The sequence below is a fragment of the Chiloscyllium punctatum genome, chromosome 38 (genome assembly GCF_047496795.1).
Source record: "Chiloscyllium punctatum isolate Juve2018m chromosome 38, sChiPun1.3, whole genome shotgun sequence".
NCBI classification, from domain to species: domain Eukaryota; kingdom Metazoa; phylum Chordata; class Chondrichthyes; order Orectolobiformes; family Hemiscylliidae; genus Chiloscyllium; species Chiloscyllium punctatum.
This window is the reverse complement of record NC_092776.1, coordinates 2,598,161-2,610,253: the sequence shown is the minus strand read 5'-3', so window position 1 is coordinate 2,610,253 and position 12,093 is coordinate 2,598,161. Positions and strand designations below refer to the sequence as shown.

The window sequence follows — 12,093 nt, the reverse complement described above, 5'->3', positions numbered from 1 at the left end:
GTATTTTTGATCATATTTGATCTTTCGTGCCACTATCTCTTTGCAGTTTCTTTGCTAGCTTCCCTGCTATTTGACAGGAGACTGAAGCATGACAAGGATTGAAATGCATTATTGAGTATTATTTTTTTTACGACTACTATAATCATGAGATTTTAGAAATGATGAAAATAGTTCTTATTTAGACCAGGTTTCTTTAGGGGCATGCATGTTCCCACCTCTAAAATGCATACTTGTTTCATTGTAAAAAAAAGTCATTCATCCATCTGTTCCCTTAATGTCCCAATACTAAAACATTGTTTCCCTACTCCCTTCATTTCACTTTGAGTTTCAGATCTTTGCAAGTTAGAAAAAAAAACAGGTAATGAAACAACTTGGATATCCTGTTGTATGGACAGTTGTGCCAACTGCCCTAAACAATGTCTCAATCAGTCCTATGAAGTTAAAAACTACCAAGCAATGTCAAAAATAAACAGATTTTTATAGTCCAGGTTCTCTATCTTTAGTGCATCACCTATTCTGAGCAGCAAGAGAAATGGAAAAAGTAGCCACAATAGAATATTGTTTTTCCAATTGAATATTGTGCACGTCCACTCCTCTCTTTGTTCAGTGGCTTGTTTTATTATTTATGCTTACTTGTGAAGCTTGAAGATTTAAACACTATAACAGAAGGCTACCAGTTACTGGAACAATACTTGGCATGAGTCACTGGCATCAAGACCAACATTGCCTCTGAGCTGTGCATGCACAGGGCTGCTCAGAGGGTTTGGCATGCCAACCAGCATGCCAGCACTATTAGCACTATTGATTTTTCCAGTTCAGGAAGTCACTACCATTTTTGGACCTCTGGAGTCCATGTAGCAAAAAAGATAGCTCTCATCAACATCGATCAACACTTAAGAATATTTTAAAATTAATTTTGTGTCGAACTTCCCATCAAAGCTTGCATCCAAATGATTGAGTAAAAGAAACAGATGGAGCTTATTCAAAAGTTGCTTGCTGGATATTGTGACCTGCTGACTTTGTAATTAATTTGGTATTCTGTTCAGTTTTTTGCTTGGTTCATTTATGAAAATAATGCTGCTTTTAGTTGTGTTTTCCACAAACTCCAGCATTTCATATTCCACAGTGAAATAGCAGATTTAACGTTTTAACCACAATAAATCACTGTTGTTGGCTTTGTAAATAAAATACGTTTTAGTTTGTTCTAAAAGAAGCATGATGATATCTTGCACTGCATGTGGTATTATAACATCATTTAAAAAGAAGAAAAACTAACTCCTCTTCTACAGATATTGAACAGGAACTAACATCAGATGATGGTTCTGCGTTATCACCACCTCAATCCCCACAAGTCATACCAGCAAAATTAGAAGGTGGGATACTAACTGTAGTTTATTAGCCATTTGCATACCCTTCTGGCATTTATGTCTCAACCTTTTACATATTTCTGTTTGCATTATGAATATTGCATCTTCTCAAGGAAAGCATTCGAGCATTCTATTTAAATATTTACACACCACACAACAGGGTAGGGGAATTCTGAGTTCAGGAGTGGAGGAGCCTCAGCCCTTGACCTTGTCCAACAGGTATGAGAGTTTTACTCCCTAAATGGATGAGGAAAAAGGCTATGGACAGGATGAGCCAGCTGACCACAGCACCATGGTACAGAAGGCCACTCAAGAGGGGGGAGCAAAAAGACAAGTAGCTGATATAGGGGATTCTATAATTGGGGGGACAGATAGTATCCTGTGAGAGTCGGATCGGGAGTCCCACATAGTATGTTGCCTGCCTGGTGCCAGGGTGCATGACATCTCTGACTAGCTTGAAAGGATATTGGAGCGGGAGGGGGAGGATCCAGTTATTGTGGTCCACATTGGGACAAACAACATAGGCAAGGCTAGGAAGGGAAACCTCTTGGGGGATTGTCAAGCACTAGGAAGGAAATTGAAGAACAGGTCCTCAAGGGTCATAATTTCTGGATTACTGCTCAAGCCATGTGCTAATTGGCATAGGGATAAGAAAATTAGGGAAGTAAACACATGGCTAAGAGATTGGTGTAGGAAAGAAGATTTCCATCTCATGGGACATGGACATCAGTTTTGGAACTGTGCAGATGTGTACCAATGGGACAGTCTCCACCTGAACCAATCTGGAACCAGTGTTCTGGTGAAAAGGATAAATAGAGTGGTCACCAGGACTTTAAACTTGTGAGTCGGGGGAAGGGAAAAGGAAAGCAACAGGAAGTATGGAGTCAAGTAGAAAGATAAGCAGCAGGTTAGAATGTGTGCAGGGCTAAAGTTTGAGGCAGGCTCGGAATGAAGAAAAAGGAAGGAGAACGTAGGACATACTACCAAAGGTGATGGAAATCATGAGGATAAGAAAATTAGCATTAAGGTGCTTTACCTGGATGCTAGTAGTATTTGTTACAAAGTAGATGAATTAACAGCAGAAATCATTATGAATGATTATGATGTGGTAGGCATCGCAGAGACATGGTTGCAGGGTGTTCAGAACTGGCAGTTAAACAATCAAGGATTTACAACTTATCGAAAAGACAGGGAGGTGGGCAGAGGGGGCGGGGTTGCCCTGTTAAGAATGAAATTAAATCTATGGCACTGAATGACTAGGGTCAGATAATGTGGAGTCTGTGTGGAAGGAGTTGAAGAACCACAAAGACAAAACAAATATGGGAGTTATGTACGACCTCCCAGCAGTGGTCAGGACCGGGGGCGCAGGATGTACTGGGAAATAGATAGGGCATGTCAGAAAGACAAAAGGTCACAGTGATCATGGGGGGGCTTCAATATGCAAATGGACTAGGTGAGTAATGTTGTCAGTGGATCCAAAGAAAGGGAATTCATGGAATGCTTATAGGATGGCTTTTTGGAACAGCTTGTGATGGACCCCACATGGGAGCAGGCCATTCTGGACCTAGTGTAATGTAATGACTCAGACTTTATAAAAGATCTTAAAGTACAGGAACAGATCCTCGTGGGTCATAATCTCTGGATTACTGCCCAAACCATGTGCTAATTGGCATAGGGATAAGAAAATTAGGGAAGTAAACACATGGCTAAGAGATTGGTGTAGTAAAGAGGGTTTCTATCTCATGGGACATGGACATCAGTTTTGGAACTGGGGAGATCTGTACCAATGGGACGGTCTCCACCTGAACCGATCTGGAACCAGTGTTCTGGTAGCGATCACACTTTGGTAGAGTCCAGTTTGCAGTTTGAAAGAGAGAAGGCAAAATTGGATGTAATGGTGTTACAATTAAATAATTACAAGGACACGAGAGAGGAATTGATGAAAATCAACTGGAAGCAGAGCCTAATGGGGAAGACAGTAGAGCAACAACGGCAGGTGTAATTGAGGACACAGTACAGAAGTTCATCCCAAAGAAAAGAATAATTTCGTTTGGCGGGGGGCGGGGGGAGAGAGAAGGAGAAGTTAGACAGCCATGGCTGACAAAGGAAGTCAGGAAGTGTATCGGAGAAAAAGAGAGAGCTTAAGTGGCTAAGAGAAACTGGGAAATCAGAAAATTGGGAAGACGACAAAGACAAACAGTGGATAACAAAGAGGAAGGAGAGGATCAAATATGAAGCTAGTCAGTAATATTAGAAATGATAGTAAAAGTTTCTTTCAATATGTAAGAAACAAACAAGAGGCAAAAGTAGACATTGGGCCACTCCAAATTGATGCAGGAAGGCTAGTGATGGGAGATAAGGAAATAGCTGAAGAACGTAATAAAGACTTTGTGTCAGTCTTTACAGTGGAAGACATGAGTAATATCCCAATAATTAAGTAGAGTCAAGGGGCAGAGTTGAATATGGTAACCATTACAAAAGCAAAAGTGCTAAAAAAGCTAAAAGGTCTAAAAATTGATAAATCTTCTGGCCCTAAAGGGCTACATCCTAGAATTCTGAGGGAGGTGACTGAAGAAATAGTGGAGGCATTGGTTGTAATCTTTCAAAAATCACTGAAATCAGGGAAAGTCCCAGATGATTGGAAAATCGCTGTTGTATCCCCTTGTTCAAGAAAGGATCAAGACAAAAGATGGAAAATTATAGGCGAATTAGCGTAACCTCGGTTGTAAGTAAAATTCTAGAATCCATCTTTAAGGATGAGATTTCTAAATTCTTGGAAGTGCAGATTCTGATTAGAACAAGTCAACATGGATTTAGTAAGGGGAAATAGTGCCTGACAAGCCTGTCAGAATTCTTTGAAGAGGTAACAAGTAGGTTAGACCAGGGAAACCCAATGGGTGTTATCTACCTAGACTTTCCAAAAGGCCTCTGATATGGTACCTCACAGGAGGCTGCTGAGTAAGGTGAGGGCCCGTTGTGTTCAAGGTGAGCTACTGGCATGGATTGAGAATTGATTATCTGACAGAAGGCGGAGAGTTCGATTAAAAGGTGTTTTTTGGAATGGCAGCTAATGACAAGTGGTGTTCCACAGGGTTCAGTGTTGGGGCCGCAGCTGTTCACTTTAAATATTAATGATCTGAACGAAAAGACTGGGGGAGTTCTGGCAAAGTTCGCCGATGGTACAAAGTTAGGTGCAGCAGGTAGTACTGAGGACGTGGGGAGGCTGCAGAGAGATTTAGACAGTTTAGGAATGTGGGCCAAGAAATGGCTGATGAAATTCAATGTGAGCAAATGCGAGATCTTGCACTTCGGAAAAAAAAAACACAGGGACAGACTACTTTCTAACCGGTGAAAAAATTCCTAAAGCCTAAGTACAAAGGGATTTGGGAGTGCTAGCCCAGGATTTTCTAAAGGTTGACTTGCAGGTTGAGTCCGTGATTAAGAAATTAGTGTAATGTTGTCATTTATCGCAAGATGTTAAAGCAGTGATGTGCTATTGAGACTTTTTAAAGCTCTGGTTAGACCCCATTTAGAATACTGTGTCCAGTTTTGAGCTCCACACCTCAGGAAGGACACATTGGCACTGGAGCGTGTCCAGCAGAGTTTCACACGGATGATTCCTGGAATGGTAGGTCTAACATATGAGGAACGGCTAAGGATCCTGAGATTTTATTCATTAGAGTTTAGAAGGCGGAGGGGAAATCTAATAGAAACTTAAGATAATGCATGGCTTAGAAATGTTTGTTTCCATCAGGTAGGGATATTAGGACCCGTGGGCACAGCCTTAAAATTAGAGGGGCGTCAAATCAAAACGGAAGTGAGGAGACCTTTCTTCAGCCAGAGTGGTGGGCCTGTGGAATCCATTGCCACGGAGTGCAGTGGAGGCCGGGACGTTTAATGTCTTCAAGGCAGAGATTGATAAATTCTTAATCTCGCAAGGAATGAAGGGATACGGGGAATGTGGGTAAGTGGCGTTGAAATGCCCATCAGCCACGATTGAATGGTGGAGTGGACTCGATGGGCCGAATGGCCTTACTTCCACTCCTATGTCTTATGGTCTTAAGATTGATTTAATATTTTTGAATGAGTGCTAGCTTTTGTATTGCGCTGTATATAACGCCCTTATTCAAAAAGGGAGGGAGCCAAAATGTAGGAAATTACAATTTAACATCTATTATTGGGAAAATATTAGAATCAGTTATCAAGGAAGCAATATCAGGACATTTGAAAAGTCAAAATGCCATTGGAGTCAGCATGCCTTTGTGAAGGGAAAATCATGTTTGACTAATTTGCTAGAATTCTTCAAAGAAGTAACAAGCGAAGTGGATAATGGAGATGCTGTAGTTATGATTTATCTGGACTTCTGGAAGGCATTTGATAAGGTGCTGCACAAAAGGTTAATTCAGAAAGTTGGATCATATGGGATTAGAGGTAATTTAACCTGAATAGATGACTGGCTGATGGACAGAGAGTAGAGATTTTTTTTTCTAGATGGCAAGGTGCAAGGGTTTAGTTCTTGGACCCTAGCTATTTACAATCTACATTAATGACTTGGATACAGGGTAGAAGGCTCTATAACCAAATCCGCAGATGACACAAAAATAGGCAGGATGGTAAATTGCAACGAGTAAATAAGAAATTTACAAATGGATATAGATAAGATAGGAGAGTGTGCCAAAATGTAGCAGATGGAGTTTAATGTGGATAATTGAGAGGTCATGCATGTGGGTCAAAAAAATGGGAAGGCAATCTATTATCTTAATTGGGAGAGACTTTGGGATGCTCTGGTGCAGAGGATCTAGGTGAACTCGTTCATGAGTCACAGAAAACGAGCATGTAGGTACAGCAGTTAAAGAAAGCGAATGGAATGTTGGCTTTTATAGCTAAGGGAATAGAATGTAAAGGTAAGGAAGTACACAAGATATTGATGAAACAGCACTTGGAGCATTGGACACAGGTTTGGTCCCCTTATGTGAGGAAAGATGTACTGGCAGAGGTGGTTCACGAGATTGATTCCTTGGATGAGGGGTTTGTCATATGAAGAGAAATTGAACAGTTTAAGCCAATATGCTGTGAAATTCAGAATAAGGAGAGATCAGACTGAGGTATTAAAGATGATAAATGATGTGGGTAAAATAGATGTGGAGTAGATGCTAACAGTAAGTATGGAACTGTTATTTGCTGTAAAAAGAGTCCATTCCCCCATTCAAACCTATTATTTGGCTCTATCATTGTTTCCAGTTTGGAAACAAGTTGTTTTCCTTGCATTCTTTTGTTTATCACAGCTTTTATATTGGAAATATACTAATTCTCATTAAGTTCAACTACACACCTGATTAAGACAGTTTTTTTTATTATTATTAAAACACTTTTTTGTGTGGTTATTTTGAGGAATGTGCTCAATCATGTATTCTCCCCTTCCACATGCAGTCACACAAGTTTGTTTATTCTGGTATATTGTGAACAGCATTTTGAGACACTTCAAATATATGCAAGTGATTTGGAAGGGTATATGGTAGCTTAGTGGTTATGTCATGGGATTAGTAATTTGGTATCCAGTAATAATTCACACCTCTGTGTATAAATCTGAAATCGGGGAAAAGTTAGTATCAGTAATAGGAATCATGTAACTACCAGGTTGTTTAGGAAAACAAACTGATTCACTAATCTGCCTTAGAAAAGGACATTCATCTTTATATGTCTGGCTTCCAGACCTAGAGCAAATTACAGATAGGCTGGTGGAATAGGCAGCCATGGTGGCAAATACAACTTAATACAAGAGGAGCATTGGTGGAAAAAAATGAGAATCGATATAAACTGAAGGATGCAACTCTCAGGCAGGTTCAGGATAAAAGTAGTCAAGGGATATGTGCACAAATTATTGAAAGTCATAAGGTGGGCCGGAAAGGGGCATAGATTACAAAAACAAGAATGTTCTGATAAACTTTTATAAAACCCTGATTTTGACTTCAGAGCAAGTACTGCATCAGTGTCTGTGTACCACATTTTAAAATGTGAAGGGTTCAGAGGTGACAAAGGAGTTTCATACATCAGATACTCTAGTTACATGGAAGAGATATTTCACTTCTGGAGACATTTCACAGAGACATTAAGAATGATGAAGAGTTTAGAGGTTCAAATTCTCCAACACCAACCTGAACCATGTGTTACAATGATCACTGTCTTTGAAATGTTCCCCCACTGACACTTGATCCACTTGGCCCAAGTTATTTCCAAGAACTAAGTCCAATAGTACATCCATCCTTAATGGACTGAACACCTACTACTGCAGGAAACAATGCAGGAACACTTGCCTCTGGCTGCCCCTTACGCTAACAGTATCTCAGTCAATATTTGGGTAATTAAAGTGTCCTGATATAATTACTCTATAATACAGGCATTTCTCAAGAACCTCCCTGCAGATATGTTCTTCTGTATCTTTTCCACAAGTTGGCAATTTTGTAGACTAAACAGAGCAATTTTCATTCCATAGTTCTATTCAAATTGAATCTGTCCTTGAACCCTCTTAGACAACAGCGTTCTGATGCACTGCACCGCACTTCCTAACCAACACTGCTACCCTCCCCTGTAGTCTTCCTTTTCCTATCTTTCCTGAACAACTTATACTCAAATATTTAACAGCCAGTCTTGCCTTTCCTTGAGCCAGGTCTCTGTCACCACAACAACAAGATTCACACTGATCTGTGTCTGTAACTCCCCAAGCTTATTCATTATATTTTGTGTATTGATGTATATGCACATTAACTCTGTCCTAGAGTTGGTTTCGACCCTGTTCCAATTTCACCAATTATCTTACTACGCTTTGCCGAGTATTCACCTCTAATAATCTCTTTCCCACACTGTGTGAAGTTAGTTTAAAGCCCTCCCACTAGCACTAGCAAAATGGCCTGCAAGGACCTCTGTTCAGGTGCAACCTGTCTAGCTCTGCAACAACATGTTTTCTGCCTGATTCTGTTATTTCTGGACTCACTCATACTTGGTACTGGAAGTAATCCAGCAATTACTCCATTTTGGTCCATAGAATAAGTGGTATTGCTACAAGAGGAAGAACGGCAGCCTGAAGTGGTGAGGACACATGGCTCTCAAAGGGAATTAGACAACACCTGAAAAAAAAGGATACGGGGAAAGGGCCCGAGTCTGAGATTAGCTAAATTGTTGTTCAGCCTGTACAGGCTTGATGGACCTTCTGTCCTCTAACTATTTTATGATTCTCTGTGGTTGCATCTTGACTTGCTGGGTCATTGCAGCGGGCAGGTTATCCAGTTGACAAGGTAGCTCTTTCACCACTTTCAAAAACAATATTGGCCAGCTGTGCCAGTGACACACATATTCCATGAATAAATGAACAGATAACAAAAATATTGAAGACTTTCATAATTGTAATTAAACTTTCTTATTGATCATTCTGCCTTAGAAAACAATGTGCCAGCAGTGGTGGTGAATGGAGGAAAAGATGATGGACAAGCTTTAACAGAAGATGTGACAAAACGTATCAGTCAGTTAACAACCAGCACAATGGAAAGTGTGGAAATTACTATCAAGACAACAGAAAAGATAGATCTGAATGTCAGTGATACCCTTTCACCTGAGGGGTCTCCTTCTAAGTCACCCTCCAAGAAGAAAAAGAAATTTCGTACACCATCATTTCTGAAAAAGAACAAAAAGAAGGAAAAGGTGGAAGCATAATAATAGGTATGCAGGGATGCTGCACAATTGAAATGCTAGTTGAATATGTCAATTTTGTATGCTTGATGTTGACATGTTCCTCAGCTAAATGTGCTAAACGTCAGTTAACTGCACTGACTTAGAATACAAGAAAAGGCCAAATCTATATAGGGGTTATTAATCTGGCATTAAAACATTTTATTGCAAGTTTGTTTAGTAATTAATCTTTTGCCAAAAGTAAATCACGTTCTAGTGAATTCTAGACTTGGAGCAGATAAACTGTTGAATTCATTTTGATCTTTTTAAAATAAACATCTCATTATATCCACCAAAATGTGGAAATTTTATACATTAAACACATGATTTAATCCATTGCTGACAACTTTCTATCTTAAATTTTTAATACTATGAAATAACAATTACTAGCATGCAATACAAGGGTCTAATGACAGAATAACAAATGCCTGACTCTAGTATACCAGAGTTGTATCAGGCATGTCATAGTTCTGATATTAGTGGACTAGATGAAACAAAACTGGAGTCATGTCAATAGTGTTTTTTTTAAAAATGCTTTACTGCACTTTTTGGTGATAACTTACTAGCAATTTAAATCCTAAATGAATCCATGAGGTAACCAAATGAAGGAGAAATGATGCTACCAAAAAGGGAATGGCAAGGTGTGCAATGAGAAAAGGATTGGGGAAGGATTGAGATTAGATCAAAACATGGTATTACAGCTCTTGATGTTTTTTAGGGGAGGAATGGAATTGTGGCTCAATTTGTAGAGATATTAAAAAGGGGGAAAAAGGCATGAAAATAACATTTTAGATGCATGATCTGAAAAATACTAAACAAGAATGTAATATCAAAACCAATGGCTGCATGTTCCAAGTGATCCAACTATTTTAGTTGAACTATTTTTTTTAATCCCCTCTGCCTCCCTATTTTAAGCCGTTGAGAAGTCTAATGATATATGAAATAAAAAGAATGGTACCGTATCCTGGCTATACCTTATGGTACGTGATGTTTTTCTTTTAGCCACTAGGTGGAACCTGCTTTCTTGGCTTTCCCACTGATGAGCCTGAGAGTTGGTTGACACTTAGACCATCGTGAAGAAATTTATGCCCCTTAAAGTTGGTTTCCTCAATTTAAGACTGGTATTGAAACAGGTAGCCATTTGTGTCTGATTTTAAGTGAGTTTACTCTGTAGGGTGTTAGATACTTACACTGAGTTTTGAATCAATATTTTTCAAATGCCACAATATTTTGAACACTCAACCACAATTATCAAGAGAATTTCCTTTAAAATATATTTTATGTTCTCTTGTAATGCTTTTGCTATAAAATTATTTCTCATGTACCATGGAATGTGCAGATAAGATTTTTACCTTGTTGAAAGACAAAAATGATCAATGATAGGTGCATTCAAACAGCATCTTAAATTGCAATCATACTTAAATTTGCGTGTACTGTTCACTTCCTCCTGCTTTGGTGTGGACATTGTGCTTCTGCTAACAACATGATGAGAGGGAAGAAAAGGCATTTTTAATATGATTAGTTGTTTCAGAACGACTGAAGGAAGGTATTTTTGTAAGTGTAAAATCTATAAAAGTTTAAGTATTGTGATCTTTTAAATAGTTTTTCCATATTTGAACCCCTGTGTATTTACAGGAGATAAAGACTTTGCTTAGTAATATTTTTTACAAATAGTTATCTTTTCATGGTAACTGCCAGCAAAAGATGAATAAATTTAAAGAAGTATTTGATTCACAAGTTACAATGAGAGAAAGCCACTACTTGAGCTATCAAAAAGAATAGATAAATTAAACCACTAGCACTGGCGTCCGTGATCAGAATCCCAATTAGTAATGTGAATGGTAGTTTGATTTTGAATAATGTATGTTGATAAATGGAATTGAAGTAATTGGAAGATTTAAGGAGATGGGGATTGGGCTACAGCAATGCATCTCTGAAAGGGAACAATACGTCAACACTAAGAAATACTGGAAAGATTAAACTAATAATTGAATTTTAGTTATTAACTGTTTAAGTAGTAATTATCCAAGCTCTGTGCTTTTGGTAATTTTTTTGTTATGGGGGGGCAGTTCCTGTCTACATAATTTATACAGCTATACACTACTTTAAATAGAGTTAATTCACCTGGTTCGCACTACAAACACGTGCAACAACCCATTGTCCTGTGGAAAATGTTTGACAAAGTTGCTTTTAATTGTGTAGCAAATCAATGTAAAATCCATAAATAAACAGTATTTTTTGATGCGGAAATGCAGTTCCAATTTTAGAAATCTGTCATTTGTATCATGTATTGGACTATTTTCCAATAATCTTAATATCCAATTTAAGCCCTAATTGTGTGATATAGTGTCCTTTTTAAATTATATTCTGAGAAGTTCCATTGCTTTCTTATATTTTTGAAATTCTGTAAAGCATCTAAAATCTTTGGAGCATTTCAAAATCTGGAATCTGCTTATTGAAGAATGTAAAAGAAATGGCACTCTGTATAGTAGCTTACTTACTCTATGAAAAATTAAATACCTACATATATAAAGACATCAAAAATTGTCTTATTTATTTACTATGATCAAGTTAATATTATAAATTGAAATTTAAAATAGGAGATTTGTGGTGTACCGCGAGGATCAGTTTTGGGTCCACTGTTTGTCATTTTTATAAATGACCTGGATGAGGGTGTAGAAGAATGGGTTAGTAAATTTGTGGATGACATGGAGGTCGGTGGAGTTGTGGATAGTGCTGAGGGATGTTGCAGGTTACAGAGGGGCACAGATAAGCTGCAGAGCTAGGAGGAGAGGTGGCAAATGGAACTTAATACAGAAATGTATGAGGTGGTTCACTTCGGAAGGAGCAACAGGGGGAAAAAAAAAGAGTACTAGGCTAATGGTAAGATTCCTGGCAGTGTAGACAAGCAGAGATATCTGTGTCTATGTACCCAGGAACCTTGATTATCCGAATCTCGAATCAGCTGAAGGAGATAGAAACATTACATCAAAGAAGTGTTTCC

At 38.6% G+C, this 12,093-nt stretch overlaps 1 protein-coding gene across 4 annotated transcripts in view; it reads left to right on the top strand.

The window, feature by feature from the left end:
• Window positions 1-11,633, top strand: part of add3a (adducin 3 (gamma) a) — a 276,962-nt gene extending 265,329 nt beyond the window's left edge. For 3 of the 4 annotated variants that reach the window (XM_072557054.1, XM_072557053.1, XM_072557055.1), the window contains 2 exons: window positions 1,290-1,373; window positions 8,803-11,633. In XM_072557054.1, coding sequence (XP_072413155.1) covers window positions 1,290-1,373; window positions 8,803-9,074 — 356 coding nt within the window. In that variant the 3' untranslated portion in view covers window positions 9,075-11,633. The remainder of the gene's footprint in view (window positions 1-1,289; window positions 1,374-8,802) is intronic. The other variant, XM_072557056.1, reaches the window with a different exon arrangement.
• Window positions 11,634-12,093: the final 460 nt, after the last annotated feature.